Source organism: Suricata suricatta, chromosome 11 (assembly GCF_006229205.1).
Source record: "Suricata suricatta isolate VVHF042 chromosome 11, meerkat_22Aug2017_6uvM2_HiC, whole genome shotgun sequence".
NCBI classification, from domain to species: Eukaryota; Metazoa; Chordata; class Mammalia; order Carnivora; family Herpestidae; genus Suricata; species Suricata suricatta.
Genome location: NC_043710.1, coordinates 16,458,093 through 16,476,130, shown reverse-complemented (window position 1 = coordinate 16,476,130; position 18,038 = coordinate 16,458,093). Strand labels below are relative to the sequence as shown.

The 18,038-nt window shown below is 54.1% G+C and overlaps 2 protein-coding genes across 10 annotated transcripts in view; both read right to left on the bottom strand.

The window, feature by feature from the left end:
- Positions 1-1,228, bottom strand: part of CHRM4 (cholinergic receptor muscarinic 4) — an 8,972-nt gene extending 7,744 nt beyond the window's left edge. Inside the window, exon 1 of one of the 3 annotated variants that reach the window (XM_029957715.1) lies at positions 923-1,228. In XM_029957715.1, the coding sequence (XP_029813575.1) occupies positions 923-1,142 (220 nt within the window). In that variant the 5' untranslated portion in view covers positions 1,143-1,228. Of the gene's footprint in view, positions 1-885 lie in introns of all 3 variants that reach the window. The other 2 variants (XM_029957716.1, XM_029957718.1) reach the window with 2 other exon arrangements.
- A 2,418-nt stretch (positions 1,229-3,646) lies between these two features.
- Positions 3,647-18,038, bottom strand: part of AMBRA1 (autophagy and beclin 1 regulator 1) — a 172,692-nt gene continuing 158,300 nt past the window's right edge. For all 7 annotated transcript variants that reach the window (XM_029914974.1, XM_029914975.1, XM_029914978.1 and 4 more), the window contains 3 exons: positions 12,457-12,549; positions 10,985-11,178; positions 3,647-5,219 (listed from right to left, as the gene is read on the bottom strand). In XM_029914974.1, the coding sequence (XP_029770834.1) occupies positions 4,723-5,219; positions 10,985-11,178; positions 12,457-12,549 (784 nt within the window). In that variant the 3' untranslated portion in view covers positions 3,647-4,722. The remainder of the gene's footprint in view (positions 5,220-10,984; positions 11,179-12,456; positions 12,550-18,038) is intronic.

Sequence of the window (18,038 nt, the reverse complement as noted above, 5' to 3'; positions counted from 1 at the left end):
GGGGCGGGGACGGGGTACCGAGGGGCGGCCCCTGCTCCGCCCGCAGCTCCCGGCGCTGTGGCTTCGACTCGCGCTCACGCTCGCACTTTTCCCCGAGCCGCGTGATGTCACGGGGAAGCAGCCAATCCTGGTGGGGCCGCGCCGCCCGCCCCGGACCGGCCACCCAACTGCGACGCGCGGGGGGCACCACCCGGGGCGTCGGGGACCCCAGCTACTCGCGCCCCTCACTGGAGCCGGCCGGTAGCTCCCAGCTCGGGCACTGTGGGGGCACCGCCCACGGTCAGCAGTACGGCTTAGAGGGGGGCTCTGCCCTCCTGGGAGGCAGTGATGGGGGGGAGGGTGGGGTGTCCGCGTTGTCATGGGGACGCGGCGCCCCCTCGCGGGCTGGGGAAGGAGCTGGCGGCCCCGTCTGGCTGCGCTCTTCGCCCCCGCTCTGACCAAGCACCCGGGACCCGGAGGTGGTCTTGCGCTCAGCCGGGACCTCACTCCCTCTGGGTCCCCGTTCACAGGGGGACCTCGGAGGCGCGGGTGTTTGATCCTAACAAGAGGTTACGGGTGGGTGGGGTCGGCTCAGCCGTCACGGTTCCGTCGGGGCGGAGAGCCGAGGGCCGGCAGTTTCCAGTCTCAGGGCCGCATGTTGGCCGCCGGGGAGCCAGAGGAGAGGGGCGCCGTCGGGGCCTGGGAAGGAGCTGGAGAGAAGACAAGCAACAGTCCGCCAGGAAGAGAGGAGCCCGCCCATCGCACACAAATCCCCGTTTGGCTCCCCACCCCCACCGCCCGGCTCCCGGCTCCCTAAGTCCAGGCCGGGGAAGAGGTGCGCATCCTCCCTCCAGCCCTGGGATGTGACCCGAACCCATACAGCCGCGGCCAGGAGGGCGAGCTCACTGATGCCTGTGAGGGAAAGCTGACTGCCCAAGGTCACCTGGGCGGAGCCCGGAACGAGACCCCCGGAACGAGCTGTCGGTCTCAAGGTCTCCGCGAACCTCACTGGCCGGAGCCTGGGGACTCGGGGCCTTGCCTGCGCCGAGCGGGAGGGCCCGGGAGTCCGCGGCTGAGGCGCCCGCGGGACCGAGTCGGTGACTTCGTGGCTTCAGCACCTCGGAGAGCTCCACCCGACCCGGCGTCCGCGTTTCCGCCTCCATCTGAGACGGCCCTTCCTGCGGCCAGCCAGGGTCGGACTCGTCTCCCAGCGCCTAGGCCCTGAGGCCTGTCACCACCCCCCCCCCCAACAATTTGAGCGCAACTCCCGGTTAGCCTTCAGACCGCTGGTTCCTTCTCCTGGAAAAACAACATAGGTCCCGCCCCTCCGCCCGCCCCCCTCCGCCCCCAGCAGAGGACAGGGTGGGGGGCTGTGAGGGGGACTGTGGAGGCGGTAAGGCAGTGGAGGGAAGGCGGCAGGAGCTGCCAGGGAAGGGGTGGGAACTGGGACAAGAGCCAGCGCTGCGGGGCTTCTGGTGTGTTCTCCATGCTGAATGAGGAGGTGAAGGTCCGGACCAGTGCTCCCCAGGGCAGCTGGAGTTGGCTGTCTAGGTAAGAGTGAGAAGCCACCGTCCTTTACATGAATGATCTCGTCTCCCGTGAGCCTCATAACCAATGTCAAAAGAAGCTACTGTTCTTGCCCCCACTTCACAGATGAGGAAACAGGCTCGGTTCCTCTGACAATCAGATGACCGTCCTGCCCTTGTTCCGCTTTGCCCTATTTCTTCTAGGGTCCAGGACAGGGTGGTGCTCCTAGGAAGGTGCAAGTGGTGTGTGTGTGTGTGTGTGTGTGTGTGTGTGTGTGTGTGTAATGGAGGGGTTGGGGAGGCCAGATACTTAAAAAGTCAAACAAGGGAAACAAGCCAGGCCAAAGACAGGAGGTCACAGAAACCACGTCTCCAACCATTGCCTTGAGTTCTGCAGAAACTATCAGGCAAGCCTGCTCCATTTCCCTGAAATCCTTACCACTGGGTGGGTTGACCCGTCCAATCCCAGAACTCCAATCCCACAGTAGGACTGTGAAGAGGTTAACTGGTTACCAAGGGACCTGATTTTGTCTGGGGACCTTGGGCCCAATTGGGTCCACAGACAACTTGAAGCTAATTCCTCATCTCTAGATGGGACTGCCAAGCTCTGCCCTGCTGGTCCAACACCCCTTGTTACAATGGGAAGCGGGCCCGAGGCTTTACTGCTAGTAGGGAATTCTATCCACCAGGCAAGGGCTTTTAAGGAAAGGGGTTGACATGGAGACAGAAAGGTTAACAGGAGCCTCCAAGAGACAGCTGTTCATCCTTGGCCAGACCGGCCAGAGGCAAGGCAGGCAGGACCAAATTTGGATTATCTCATCCAGAAGGCTTCTTCATACCCCGTTTTCCAAAATAACAAAGTAGGGTTCCCCTCTGGGTTTAAATCCTGGCTCCACCAGTTAGATGTGTGGTCTGGGGGTAACACCAGTACCCATCTCAGAGGGCCTTTGTAATGAGAATCATGATAAGAATCCCGGGCACATGGTTTACACTAAACAAATCCACAGACCCTACAGTCAGAACAAGGAGTTCTTCCTCTCGTGGGGATTGGGGGCGGGGGGGGAGATACATGGGTGGAATGCAGGGATTGCAGTGGGGTGCCCTTCCTCCACCCTTCAGGGAGTAGCTCATACCCCACCTCTTCAAGGAAGCCTGGTCCGAACCACTCCAGTGCTCTCTGACCTCAAAGGACTCAAAATTATAGAGCTGCAAGTAACTTAAAGAGGTTATGTAATACAAGCCCTATCTCCTACAGGGGAGGAAAGTGAAGCAGAGAAAAGGCAAGTGGCTTGCCCAAGGTCACACAGCTAGGTGATGTGTCTTTTAGTCCAGAGTCCACTCTTAGAATTTTCTAGAGAATTCCAGTGTTTGTGACTATGTAATAACTCTTCACACTTTCACAGTTTGTATTACTTGCTCAGTCATTTGATCTTTTGGTTTTGTCCCCGTTGGGACAGAATCTGTAATTCTACATGCCCCAGAGCATCTGGGACAGAGTCAGGCCATGAGAGGCAGTCAAGAAATAGCTGTTGCTGGCAAAATCCCTGGGGTGGCTGTTTTTCCTGTACACTTCTGTAAGAGCGGGGCAAATGTCCTTCTCCCACTTTCTAACTGGCTTGAAACTCAAAGTGGCCAAGGCTCATGTCTAGCGTAGGCCCCTCAGCCACTGTCCTAAGAATACAAAGCAAAAGGGAAACTGAGCAGCCAGCAAATGGCATCTCTGAGGGATGCGTGTAGACAAGACCAAGCTCGCTGCCTGGGCAGCTCAGACACCCGTTATGGGTGGTTTCCGGAGACTAGAGGAGACCCAGGTTTTTGGCCAGTTACCTCTTCATTCTAGGCCCGAAGTCCTGGGCAGGAAGCAATCAAGATGAGTGGCCGTCAGTCATTCCTACATACTCACCTGTCACTGTTAAGGCTGCCCTAACCCTAGGCAGGGGGGAAGCAGGAGGTGGTGGTACACAGAGACATAGTATGAAGCTAGCTTCTGCTGAGGCAACAGATAGGGAGGGCTCCCCCCATGGGAGAGCAGCCCCAGAAACAGAGCCTGAGAGAACCTGAGTGCAGCCTGGTTCAATGACCGCCCCCCTCCAATCGCCCCCCTCCCCATCCTCCATGGAAACAAACAGAGAGGAGCCTGGTGAGGGGCATGTCATCATTTTAATGATGTAGATCTTTGGTGTTTCCCTCATTAGCAGTCAGACTATCCCCTCTCCTCCCACCACAATGTTTCTATGATGAGTTACAAACAGAAAAGAAATCACATTTTCATACTAAAAACAAAATAATCAGAGCCTTGATTTCTCCACTAGAAACTACACGTACAGTTCAAGATTCCACATGCAACACCTTAAATCACAGACCAAGACCTCACATTCTGACCTGGAGTCTCATCCCCTCCCCCAGCCTTAGGCTGGCTTTGGCCTAGGCTCAGCTAATACTGCCACCCACAGGTGCTGCTCTGAGGGCCTGAGGGCCGGGGGAGAGAAGCCTGGTGGATAAGCACTGGGGGCTGGCCAGCCTACACCCCCCACTCCTGAGTGAGGACCTGCCCACCATCCCTTGACTCTTACCAGGTAAGCAGGCTGCCCCCTCTTCACTCCATGGTTGTCTACCATCAGTAAGTGCAGGAAGTCCCTGTCCTCAGGAATCTGGGAGCCTGGCCTGTCCCTGACTGTGGTCTCTAGGGGATAAGATGACAAAGAGAGGCTGAAGCTCTGGAAGGCTCAGAGATGGAGGTGGTTCCTGGGGGCCAGGCTGCTCCTCCTGCTCTTGGGCTCCTAGTGGCTCTGCCCATGCAACAGGCAGACAGGGCAAAGCTGCCCCTTTGGCCACTGTCCAGGACCGTTCGGCCCAGATCTGGAAGACGGTTCACCCTTCTGAAGCTCTCTGTCCAGAGGCAAGTCTTGTAAGCCATGTTTCTAGGAGAAAGGGGGGTTCATGGCAGGGACAGCCACTTCCTCCTCCATTCACACGTAGTACAGCAGCATGGCTCCCCTGGGCTCCAGATCCTGGAAGGTTCTAGTCCCCCGAGGCAGGCCTTGCCTATTCAACTGCCTCATGCCCACTGACTCGGCCTTGCTCTCGACCCCCCACCCTCTGGCTCCTGTTCCCTGATGCAGCCTGCAGCTCCTCCGCGTGTACAGTTCCCAGTCAGCTGTGAGGTCCGGTTTCTGCTCAGCGGTTTGAGGGGAAGCACCAGTGCACACATGTGTCTCTACCTGTTCCGTGGCTCCCTGCTGGGGCCTGTAGCTTCCCCCCTGCTGCCGCCACCACCATCGGCAAGGTGGTTGTTATTGGTCAGGTCGCAGTGCAGGGCTGGTCCTTCAGTGCTGGGGAGGGGGACGGGAGCCGCGGCAGGGGAGGAAGAGGGCAGGGTGGGCTGGGGCAGCTCCCGCCCAGGGACACCAGGCTGATCCCAGCAGGCTGTCCGGGGGCTCAGGCCCCGCTCTGCCAGCTGCCCAGGCTCTGGGAGCAGTCCCCGAGAGGCGGAGGGCCGGGGCGAGGCGGCGCGGGCGGCCGCGGGCTCCGTGCCGGTCTGGGAGCCGCGGTGGATGCGGTGGCTGACGATGATGCTGTTGCCGAAGCCGCCCATGGAGGCCATGGTGGTGCTCTGCTCTCGTTGCACCACGGCTGTCATGCCCCCTTCTGCCATCAGCCGCTGGATCCTGCTGAGGGCGTCTTCCCCGCTTGCACCGGACTCCGAGCCCTCACCTGGAAGGTACAAAGCACAAGACCGAGGGAATTGGGGGCTGGCCGGGGGCCTCTGAGGCAGGCAGGCCACTGTGAGTAGGAGCTGGGGGATTCTCTGCCAAAAGCAAAAATGAGAAGACTCCAACTCCCTCCTTCTGAGAATCAGTCAGAGACTTGAAAGCTAGACAAGACTCCCCAAATGATCATCATTTCCATTTCTGTTTTACCAGTGGGGAAACTGAGAATTAGGATGGCATGAGGTGGCCAAGGCCACTCAGCCAGTTAAGGGGCAGAGCTGGACCAGAAGACCCTGCCGGTGCACAGGGCAACCCTGGAGACCCAGCCCCGGGACAGGGCATGTTGCCTGGTTTGTGGAAAGAGAGGGTGACCTACAGGGTATGGCCCACAAGCAAAATAGTCTGCTCTGCTTCATTTCAAAGCTGTGCTGCTTTTCTGTGTTTTGTTTACTTCCTAAAAGCCACAAGGAAGATTGGACTTTTAACTATTCCCTAGAAGATATTCTGTCTCCTCTCTCCCCCCTTTCCCCACCAGCTTTCCCAAGCTGTTTCCCATTTACTGTTCTCCTTGGGCTGGGTTGGCTGCCTGATACCATCATCTTCCCCTGGAGGCAGCGAATTGCCCAGACCTGAGGCTTCAGCCGGCATCTCCAGGGAGGGAGAAAAGGTTCTCTTCCTTCCCAAAGGTCTGGGCATTCCCTTGTGTGGGAGCAGAGGCGGCTTAGGCTCAAATCTGCCCAGCACTCACTAGCTGTGTGACCTTGAACAAGTTGCTTAACATCCACCTCCCTCAGTTTCCAGACTTTTCTAAAAGGGATGAAAACTACCAGCTTACACAGTGCTGGGCAGAGGAAATGAGACAGCGGCACACAGTGGGCACTCAGGCAGTGGAGGCTTAGTGACTAACCTGGGGTCTGTGAGGAGGGCTTTGTCCTGAGGCCCTTCCCTCTGCCTGTGCTGAGCCCTCAGTGGGCCGATCTGAGCCTGTGGGCAACTACAATCAAGGCTCCTGGGCTGCTAGGGCTGGCACTACTGAACTATCAATTTATTTCCTCTGGCTACTTGCTGGCCATTTTGGGATTTTGCAGATTTGGGGGCGCTGATGGTGAGGGTTTTTCTTTTTTGGGTACTTATTGTCAACAGCTATTTTTGGAAGACTTTTTTTGCTCCCTCCCTGTCCAGTCCCTTTTCTCTGCTTTCCTTGTTAGAGCTGCATTTCCAGCCAGTTTCACAGCTTCATGGTGTCTAAAGCCCCATTAGATCTTTCCCTCCTTGTTAGTGCTTGGCAGCCTCATGCTATGGGTCTTAGTCAGACTGTTCTCGTTGACACTAAGCAGTGGGGACTCCGCCTGGGTTTTCACTTATGTGTGGCTTGCTTCTTTCCTGGTCCACTCTACCCATCCACCCCCCAGCTCTCAAGGTGGCTGCCCTTCCAAGCTTCCCCCTCAGCCAGCTCAGTGCCAACTCCCAGGGCAGCAGAAAAGGATCTGAAAGGTTTTCAGCACTTCTCTCAGGGGGAGAAGCCTTCCAATAGGGGGACAGAGGGTAAGAGGAAAGGTCAACCTAGGGCCTCAGTGCCAGCAGCGACTACCCCATGAGCCAAAAGGGCTGCCTGGAGAGGCCCCCCAGGGACCTCCTTGTGCTCACTGCCACCCCTACTGCTTTCCAAGAACTCTGTGCACTGAGGACCTCCCCAGCTAGGTCTGGGATGTGCAGTGGGCTGGCCCAAGGCCCGCTGGCACTGGAACTCATTGTGCTGGGCTCTGTGCCTGGTGAACTATCAGTTCTTTTCATGTAGCTCACTTCCAGGGGCAGGACAGGGCTGTCTGGGTCCCCTAAGGGAGGTGCCACAGCCAGGCCCTCAAGGAGGTCTGCCTGACCTTTCCCACTGCACCCATGGTGCTGGTCTTGGCCACTTCTCACCAGGATTGTGGCTGTATTCCTTGGCTGATCTTCTTGCTTATCTCTCCCCTTCCACCCAGCCTCCACACTGCTATTACTATTCTAATTACTCTCAGATTCATGGAGTTCTGGTTAAGTCCATAATCTGTTTAAAACCCAGTGACTCCAAGAGCTCTCAAAATTGTCAAGACGCCTTAGCATTACATTTAAGGGCCTTCTAGTCAGGTCCTAGCCACTTCCTGGGCCACCCCTCTTCCCACACCAATGACCACACCAAACCCAACTAGGCACTGCTGTGTGCCTTCCTATCCCCCCGGCACACACACCAGGGACACCCTGTGGAAATCAAGGTCAGTGTAAATACCACACCACCACTCTCACCTGGCCTTCTGTGGACGCCCGTTGCAAGTGGCAGCTCCTTCCCTGAGCCCTCGCAGTGCCCCGGGCCTGTGTGTGAGTTATCAGTGGCTGTGGCATCTCCCTTCTGGGCTCCAAGTCCCTGAAGGTCTCAGAGTAAGTTTTATTCATCTTTGGGTCCAGTGTCTAATGCACGACTTTGCACCTGCTGTCTATTCATCATGTAAGTGTGTGGCTGAGTAAAAGGGCTCCCAGGCTGCTTATAGGTTCTTCAGACTTAGGCAGTTTCTGAAACCCAGTCACATGTCGCCCTGCTGCTATGGAAGAAGTACTTATTTATTTATTTGTTATGTCTTTATTTTTATTTTGAAAGACAGAGACAGAAAGTGAGTGGGGGAGGGGCAGAGAGAGAGGGAGACACAGAATCTGAAGCAGGCTCCAGGCTCTGAGCTGTCAGCTCAGATGTGGGGCTCAAACCCCACGGACTATGAGATCATGACCTGAGCTGATGTCAGACACTTAACCGACTGAACCACCCAGGCGCCCCAAGAAGTACTTATATGTCTGCTTCCTTTCTGGATTTTATTTAAGTTTATTTATTTTAAAGGAGAGAGAGACAGACAGACAGAATCCAAGCTGTCAGCACAGAGCCTGATGTGGGACTCAAACCCCTGAACCATGAGACTGTGACCTGAGCTGAAGTTGGATGCTCAACAGACTGAGGCACCTAGGTGCCCCTGGACTTGCTTTTTGAAGGAAGAGACTATGCCTTCATCTCTGAATCGGATTCTCACGGCAACACCTTTGGATTCAACACAGCATCAACCACAAAGTTTGTGCTCAAAAGAGACTGGATGGAAGAAGTTACACTGAGCCCATGGACGACTTCCTCATGGTGGTGCACACAGCTGTGAGCTGTGCTTTGCTCTCAGGAACCCCAAGCCAAGCAGCCACTGGAAGCAGCTGGCACATTCTCCAGGAAGAAAACACACAGGGGCCGAGAGAAAAGGCAGCCATGACCAGGGATCCAAGCTATTAGCTCAAGGAGCAGTGGTGGCCACAGAGGTTAATTCTGCTGTCTCCTTCCCTAGCGAAAGCATTTCTTTTTGTCTTTGAAAAATGGGAAATTGAGTTAGTGTTGACAGGACATTTTTTTCCTTGGCAAGTTCTAAAGTACCTTCTGGATGTGGACGCCAGGATGGAATCAGCAAGTTCCCATAAATGCCCTGTAACTGCACTGAATTCTGAGGCTTTCACTGACCAGAAGAGGGGAGCCAGGCTAAGCGGGAAGAGGAGCTGCCCTTCCTGCAGTCGGGGAACCCGCTGGCTGTCAAGCCCCTCCCTTCCCACAGTCACTTTCCTCCGGCCGAGGGCGGCTTATGACTCTCATCCTCACCAGACCAGGAGGAGGCACGGGCAAGCCTGCGCCACACGTCAGAGACAGAAGAGTGCAGCGCGGCCACGCTCAGGGGCGAGCCCTTGCTTCGCTCAGCCCATTCATTCCACACACTTCCTCGAGCACCTACTGTATGCCACACACTGTTTCAGTGAGGGGAGCAACCAGTGAGCCCAGGGAACGCTCCCCTCCCTCTCTGAGTGACAGGGTAGGGAAGCTTTAAAGGTGGACAAGCTAAAAAGCTGACACTTGCAAATTCTCCCTGGGGAGGGCTCTTCCTAGAAGTCCTAGAAAGCACGGAATGGATTTTAATAAAATTTTTATAGAGCAAGAAAATGAGTAGTAGCCTGGGAACCTTCTGGTGCTGACTGATGGGGAAGGGCTAAAGGGGTGGCAGAACGTGAATTACTCAGGCAGAGCTGTCCCCCCGTTAATCCAGCTAGGCCTCTAGTATGTAGGGGTGTGTCCCTGCTGGCCCCACCTCCTAGCTACGCCCAGAAGAAGGGTTAGCTAACTTGACTAAGGGTTTCTCCTACATGTTCCTGCAGATGTGGCTGCCAGTTTGCCAACATGGCAAGAAACGAGGCAGGGGTGGAGGAGGGGGTGTGCCGAGCTGCCATGCCTGACTGCTGGATGGGGATGGCGGGCCAAGGAGCACATCTGCACCCAAGGAGACTCTTGCTTCCTGGTCCCTTGCCTGGCTACCAGAGCGGCAGGAGTAGTAGGTGGTGCCGTGGGGTAAGCACCTCAGAACTCAGCTCCTGGTCCTATGAGAAATGAGGCTGGCCAGTGACACAACCGCAACCCACACCTCTTCCTTACTTCTGTCTAGGTGAGGGGCTTCTGAAAGGGACCAGGATGCTGAGAAGGGCTGGGCTCCAGAGCTCTAGGCAAAGGTCACCGGGCCCCTGACAGACGCAGAGAGCTATCCCAGCCCACTCTGCCTGCACTTGAGCGCCAGACTGCTACTCCTGCTCCAGAGCGCTCTGGCCTCTGAACGGTCCAATCTCCACCGCCTGCTCGCCTTTGCGGGGGGTGGGGAGGGGACCGGACAGGAAGGGAATGAGGTCTGGCCTCCGGAACTGGCCAGAACCCAACAAAGAGTCAGAGGCCTCAGCTGGGGAGGTGGCCTGAGCCACAGACTAAAAAAGGATTCAACTTTTAAAAATTTCCGTTCACGAACTAGAAATTAAATGAAAATTAAAAAACAAAACACAAACAAAATATTTCAGTTGATGACAGTGAGAGGGACAGTGCCCTGTGTGAGGACTACAGTGTGGAAGGCTGTTCCCTGGGGGAGACACAGGTGAGTTTGTTACACTGCCTCATGCACGCCAAGTCTGTGGACTTTTTTTTTTTTTTTTGAGCAAATGGCTCAATACAGACCTAAAGCATATGTGTCTGGCTGGAGGCTGCTGCCTTGTTTGGAGCTCCAACCGGCAAGGGGGCTGAGGTGGGGGTAAGGAGAGTGACTGAGTGAGAACAGCCTGCTTAGCACAGCTGTCGACAGACTCCAAAGTGGCTCGAGCTCTACTGCTGGGAAGTGCTAATTGGTTCTCAGAAGTGTGAGGCCAGCACAGAGCCAGGGCTGCCACACCACACCTGAGGCAGGTGAAGGAAGGGGCCGCTGAACGCCGGCTAAGCCACAGTGGCAAGGAGCCCAGGGCGTAATGGCAGCCTGACAAGCTCTCCTGCGGGCTGGCCCCGGGAGCCCAAGGCCTGATGTGCTCGTCCCTGGACAAGAGCTCGCACCATTGGGTCTCTTGCCGTCTTTCCAGTCTACTTCCGGTGTGCTCTCTCTGGGAGAACAACGTGGGTCCTCCACGCTGGAGAGAAGGAGGCGGTCAGGGTACTTGGTGGGAGCTGAGAAAAGCTGGAAGAGCGGCTCAGTTTGGTGGAAACAGTGACCCAGATCAGGGAAATGCTGTTCTGCCTGGGGAGGGTCCTAACGCCACCAGGGGAACATGCCCCAAGCAGGTAAGAGGGTAGTCATCCTGAGAGGGGAGGGCCCCTTCTCAGCACCACTGTCTCTGTGGAGGGACCAGGAGGGGTGATGAAGTTCCCAAATGCCCATTCCCAGTCCCATTTCCCCTCTGGTGTTACGTGACTCTTACCTTCACCAGGACCCAAAGCTGCTGTCCCTGGCTCTTGTATCTCCCTCTCCGTCTGTGTTTCAGCATTCTGCAGCTGAAGGGCCAGAGTCTGGGTGCCCTGAGATGTCACTGAGGTGGTGGGGTTCCGGGGCTGCAGCCCAATTGCATTCATCAGACCCATGTCTCTGTCAGTCCTCCACGTGGCTCTGCTGGTTCTAGGAAGGAAGGGCAGACTGAAGTCAGGCAAGGCTTGGGGGAGTACGCCTCACAGAGTTCCACTTGTTCCACACCAGTCCGCAGGGCACAGTCCCCTGGACCAAAGCCCACGGGCTAATAAGAGAAGCCCTGTGCTCCTGCAGCTACCTTCCAAAAGTAGTTAACTCATCTGTGTCCTTTCTTCTCCAGATCCAGGACGCTCTGGGACAATGAAAGGAAGCTGCAGAACCATCCAGTTTTGCAAAGCCAGTTAGCACAGTCACTCCCTTAAACAAGGAGGGTCTTTCTGGGGAGGCAGAGATGGCACATCTTAAGACTGTTATTCACGTTTAGGAAGCCACCAGCTGAGATCCGTGGGACAAAGCGTGAGTAGCAGAAGAGACCTTTCCTCTCTCAGCTTTTCATTCCTTCCTTTCTTCTAAGTAGATGCTGACAAGACTCCAGTTTAAATTCCTGGATTTTCCACTGGATCTCCACTTTGGAGGAAAAGCACTGCGGTTCTTATGAGGCCCTTCTGAGCTCCTCCTTCAGGGCCTTCTGACAACAGACCCTTGAAGGTAGGCAGCCCAGCTGACCTATGAATAAGGCCCAAGTCAAAAGCTAGCACCCCTTTATCCTTGGGCATTTGCCAGGCACTGACCCTTGGGATAGAGCTGGCAGTAGAGGGGGCCCAGGACTCCCATGACAGTCACCAGCCACCCATTTCTAGCTGCTTCTGGGGACTATTCTTTGAGCTGTGTCCTGTAATTTTTCTAGGAAGCAGTGATGCCCTTGGGTGCATTACTGACCTAGCACATTTTTCTCAGAATGTTTCAGTTTTCATTAATAAACTGATTAAGAGGATCAGTACAGATCAGTACCAGGTTCCTACTCTAACTGGCCCCTGGGGAGGGTCTGTCCCTGGGTGCTAGCTCTGGGCAACTTGGTCCCTGAGGCCCTGGTCGCCTGCAGTACTGCCCACAGATTCTCCCTGGGCTACGAGCACTCTTTTTGCAGACAGCATCCCTCGCTCGTGCTGTCTTCTCCCCTCATCCCAGTGTGCCCAGCTACCACAGCCAGGATGGGAGAGGGCCACAGGGTGTCCTAGCATGTCCTTAGTCAAGACTCTTAAGAGCAGAGCAGGTTCTCATCCTTTGCCACAGAATACTTTTCTTGAATGAAACTGTGTGCAAAAGCTCAGTGTATGAAGCAGATCAAAGAGGAGCTGCTCTGGCTGAGGAGAGGCATCTGGAGAGCCCCGTGGGAACAGGAGGAAGGGACAGGCCTCCCAAACTCACCCCGGCCTTTCACTGCTCCTGCTGCTGGAGTGCACAGTGAAGACAGTCTCGTTTAGCTGGTCCCAGTAGTACTCAACACCAGAGTTCAAGGCCCTGAAAGGAGTTGGGAAGGGTGGAGGAGAAAAGGTGGAGAGCATTAGATACAGAATGGCCAGAACTCCTTACACCTCCTGGGCTCTGTGGCCTGTGGCCTGGCAGTCCTCCTTCGTCTCTCCCGGGGGCTGAGCTGAGACCAGGACTGGAGATTTCCACCAGGAGATGCTCAGTGCTGGAGCAGTGCGGACAAATCTCCAACAGCCCAAATGCCTGTAGCGGTGGGCTCTCAGCCTCTTCCCTCCTCTAAGCAGTGCCTCACCAGCTCCTCCTCAGGCCTAAGATAAAATAGCTAAAAAATAGCCACACTATACGCAGGCAGTGGGCTGAGTGTTTTTCAGGCATAAAGAAAGGAGCTAAGATGACAAATGAGAAGCTGGGGAGGTCCTGGAGGGACAGGGTGCCACAGACAGCCCTGCCTCCAGTGTGGGCTTAGTGATCTGAAAGAGAGAAAGCATAGGCTCCTGCCGCTGGGTCTTCTCTGCTGCTGTGGGGCAGGAAGGAAGGCAAACCAGGGCATCTTACCATTCTTAATTTGCCTGGAGCTCAGAAGTCTAAGCAAGGAAAAGCTCCCACTGGGCCAGAATAGACCACATGGCTATCTACTCTAGACCTAGAGCCTCCTTTGCCAGGACAGGCTGGACTAGCAGTTGGTAAAGGTGGCCATAGAGCTGAAGATGACTATGAGTGCCCTCAAACTTCCTAGTGGGGTAGAAGAGAGACCCCCGACTGGCCACTGGCTGCACTGCTGATAGCAGAGAGGAGTTTCTATGTGTCCAGTTCTCCAGGTTGCCAACCTTCTCCTGCTTCCTCCTCTCCTGGTAATGGACCATCAGGCAGTTTCTCTGGTGTCATCTGACACTGCTGCCAGAAGGGAAGCAGTGGCTTCTGATGTTTCTATGATGACTTGCTATCCCAGGTGGCAATCCTGTTACACAGACTACTTTGCTTTTAAAAATTCTTTCCAGGAAGAGGTGTTACCTAGCAGACACTGTGGTTGAGGGTGGGGTGCTGTGCTGAAGGTGTGGGTAGGAGATGAGGAAGAGGTGTCTGAGCCCATCAGAACTTTGGTGTCCCTGGGGTGCCCAGCTGGTCCAGTGGGAAGAGCATAAGACTCTTGGACCTCGGGATCGGGAGTTCAAGCCCCACACTGGGCAAAGAGCTCACTTGAAAATTAAAAAAAAAAAAAAAAAAAAAAAAAAGAATTCTGGCATCCCTGTGGAGACTGTAAGAGATACTCAAAACAGCCAGCTCCGCTCCTAAATGAGACAGGGCATGTGCACGGTGTTTGAAGAGTGCTGCCGTGGACTGAATGTATCAGAGCCCTATCGGTCCCCCAGTGTGACCGCAGCTGGACATGGAGTCTTTAGGAGGCAATTAAGGTTAAATGAGGTCATGCAGGTAGGACTCTAATCCAACAGGGCTGTGGCTTTATAAGAAAGTAAGAAAATGGGGCTCCTGGCTGGCTCGGTCAGTGGAGCATGTGACTCTTGATCTTAGGGCTGTAAAGTTCAAGACTCACACTGTGTGTAGAGATTACTTAAAATCTAAAACAAAAAAACAAAATAAAACAAAAAAGAACAAGAGTAAGAAAGAGATCTCGTGCACACTCTCACTCCCCACCACTGTGTGAGGACACAGTGAGAAGACAGCCCTTATAAGAACCCAGCCGTGTTGGCCCCTGAATCTGAGAGTTCAGCCTTCAGAACTGTGAGGAAATAAATTTCTATTGATTAAGCCCTCCAGTCTGTGGTGCTCGGCTTTGGATGCCCAAGCTAAGATAAGCTCCAACGAAAGCTAGCTTTCCAACTGAGAGGCGTAGGCCATCTAGGCCATCTTCCTTTAATAGCAGAACTTTTTCCAAAAAAAAGCAGAGAAATCACAGGCACCTGGGTGGCTCAGTTGGTTAAGTGTCTGACTTTGGCTCAGGTCATGATCTTACGGTTCATGGGTTTGAGCCCTGCATCAGGCTCTGTGCTGACAGCTCAGCCTGGAGCCTGTTTTGGATTCTGTGTCTCCCTCTCTCTCTGCCCCTCCTCTGCTCACACTCTTGTCTCTCAATCTCTCTTTTTCTCAAAAATAAACATTAAAAAAAAAAAAAAAAGAACAGAGAAATCAAACCCAGTGGGTCAAAAGGATAAGCCAAGGAAAAGACTAGGTAAGGTGCTTCCTTCCTAAACAGAATTAGCCAGGATGGGCACCTGCCAGGCCTCAGATGAGAAGGGACTGTGTCAGGAGGCCATGCTACTGCAGGTGAAAGGAAACAGGCCTAGGCCTGAGCCCCTTATCTGTCTTTCAAGGGTCAGGAAGATTCTGGGGACTGGGCTTCACCTGAGGGCACACCCGCATCTTCAGAGGGAAAGGGCCACAAGCCAGACACAAGGACCCTTTGTTCCCTGCTCTGTACCTCTTGGCTACTCCCAAAGGCCCACAGGGCTGCGGACTTGGTGTGATCTTCAAACCACCCCTTTAAAAAGAAGCAGCTCCTTCCCTTTTGGAATATTCAGCTATTTTTGTGGGCAATGTCTGAGAACAGCAGGGCACTGCAGGGCACAGGTGACAGGAGAGGACTTTCCATTAGGGAAGAGGCAAATGGCTAGAGAGGTCAATAGCAGAGACCTCCAAAAACAAAGTCATCACTATTGCTTCTGATGAGCAAATCCTGGCTGCATGAGGCACCATGTGAAGCCAGCTGCCAGGGAGCCTCTGATTTACAAACTTGTCAAGATATATTGACAGGTGGCAATACCATCTGGGTCCCTGCCAAGTCCTTCCTCTGTAATTCTTGCTAGCCAGGGCTGGTTAGTGACAACAAACTGTTCACACGAAACCTATGCTGAACTATATGCACTGCATGACCAAGCACCTTCCTTCCTGTCTTGGAAGACAGGCCACCTGAAGGCCCACTCTCTGAGCTGGGATTGGTCGCATGATGCTGATGGTCGGCGGGTCCTCTTAAACACTTTCTATCTGGCAGCGTGCATTGTCAGCTCAGAACTGCGAATTTGGGACATTCAGTGATGAGGCCAACGGCCAGCAGAAGGAGGCAATAGAGACTGGCAGATGTGCTGTCCACTTCCTTTCTGCCCCCCACCAATGGATTTGTTCTACTTTCTGTGGCGGAGCAGCTTGACTACAAGAGGCTCATGTCTGTCAAAGTTTGGTGAGAATTCAAGGTGCTGTACAGAGGATCAGAGTTGAAGACACACCCTCTAGCTACTGCTGGAACTATTAGCTTTCAGGATCCGGTATCACCGATTTCCATCTACAGGCTGAAGAATGGTCCCAACCCAGCTCCGTTCTCCTTGGGTCTTAGGATCAGGAGTCACTATTTGCCTTAGATTCTTCCTGGAAGCCAGGCCAACACACAAAGGGATGAGGAAGCACTGGAAGGCCGATCAGGGTCAATCTCCCCCGGCTTTTCTTAATGTTTATTTATTTTTGAGAGAGAGAGAGAGAAAGACACCGCACCGGGAGGGACAGAGAGACAGGGAGACACAGAATCTGAAGCAGCCTCCAGACTCTGAGTTGCCAGCACAGAGCCCGACGTGGGGCTCAAACTCATGAACTGTGAGATCATGACCTGAGCCAAAATCAAGAGTTGGATGCTTAACTGACTGAGCCACCCAGGTGCACTAGTGTCATCCTTTTCAAAATGAACTTCCACTTCACGCCTGGCTTCCTTTAGTAGCAGCTGTAAGCTGTGCTCAAACTCAGATTGTGAGATGAAGACCTGAGCCAGGATCAAAATTCTGACGCTTCAAGAAATGAGCCACTCAGGTGCTCCTGAAGACTTTATAAGTAATCTCTACACCCAATGTGACACACTCAAACTCACAACCCACATGCTCCACTGCCTGAACTGAGCTAGCCAGGCACCCCTAACTTCTGAACATCTAGGGAATATTCCCTTTGAGAACATCCTTCTTTCATCTATCACATGGCTGCAGAGGCTTGCCCCACATGTGTCTTTGGAAAGAAGGACAGGCATTTATCCCCACTATCTCTACAACGTGGGAAAGAGTTGGCACCTGGCTCTTGTGGGACAGCTGAAAGATGAAGTCTCTGTCGCTCCCCTTTGATTCAGGGATGTGCTTTTTCCTTCCTTGGTCAATGATGTTTGATTGCAGTCACCATTTACAGTGGTAGCTCCCTCTTAAGGGACAGAGCTGGGGCCCTGTCAGGGGTCCCACACTCAGCCAGGGGGCCAGATGCCCCACAGCCCCGGCCTAGTTTCTTCTGGCAGGAGTCCCTCCATTCTTTCTTCAGAGCTGACTCTGAGAAGCAGTGGTCTTCCCAGCAACACCTCCCCCCCATTTGTAGGGCTGATCCATGAAGCCGGAAGTGAGCAAGCACCCCCTCACATCAATCTGGTACCTCACGCCCACTATGGTTATCGCTGGGGGTGTTGGCTGGGCTGGCAGTCAGCCAGAGGCGCAGCAGCAGCTTAGGAGGAGTGGTGGGTGGGGGAGCAAAGCAAAGGAGAAAGGAGTGCCTCACTGTTGGGAAGGCTGAGGTGACCCGGGTATCAGCCACCCTAATGGCCCCGGGCAGGGGCCACAGGGCCAGCTGTTCCTCTCCTCACCTGTCTTTAGGATTTCTTTCCCTGGAGCAATAGGGATATTTCTGTAGGCCTAGTTCTACTGTCCATGGGTTTTTAGTGCCACGGAGAGATGCCCCAGGGGCTTGTGACCTCAGTCTTTGTGCTTAGACAGAGTGTGGAGGCTAAAACAATGGAGGAGAAATCAAGAGCAGGACTGAAGGCACAAAACGAGGCCCAGCTGCCTGTGTCTGTGGACAAAGGCAGACGGCCACCTGTTGTAGAGGGCGGGCTGTAATCCTGGCTCAGCTGGCTGGCTGGCCACTGTGCCCTCGGGAACGTGTGTGCCCGAGCTCTAACACAAGGGGGTGGGCGGTGAGCCTTAGGCATCTGCCTGCTGGAGAGACAACCCTGAGCTCCTACTTCCCTATGCATTTGCTCTCATTCTAGGCCGGAGACCAACCACAGACTATTGAAAAGATGTAAACATTCTCACTCCTCTCATTTCCCACCATGTCCATCACCTGATCTGCTTAAATGCCTCAATGTAATCTAGAGTTGCATTCTTTACCTGAGGTCTTAAGAGAGTTATGAAATTATATGTGTGTCCTTGTGGTATTTTTTTTTGCGGAAGAATGTACATTGTTTCCATCAGAATTTCAAAGGTGTTTGTGATTTAAAAAAAAGGTTAAAAAAAAAAAAACAACAGCTGCAGGAAAGAGCTCTGGGTTGGAAAGTCAGGAAACTCAATTCTGTCCCTGATCTGCGGGGAGGCCCGGGTTGAGCCTTCCCTTCTTCATCGGAAGACTGCTTGGTCTTCCCTGCCTGAAGCTAAATCCCACAGATATGAAGGGGACTGAGAAGCAGGGAAGCTCTCAACAACTTGGGACAGAGTCATATCTGTCTTATGTTCCCTTAAATATGCACCCTAAGACTTGGAGGCATTTGC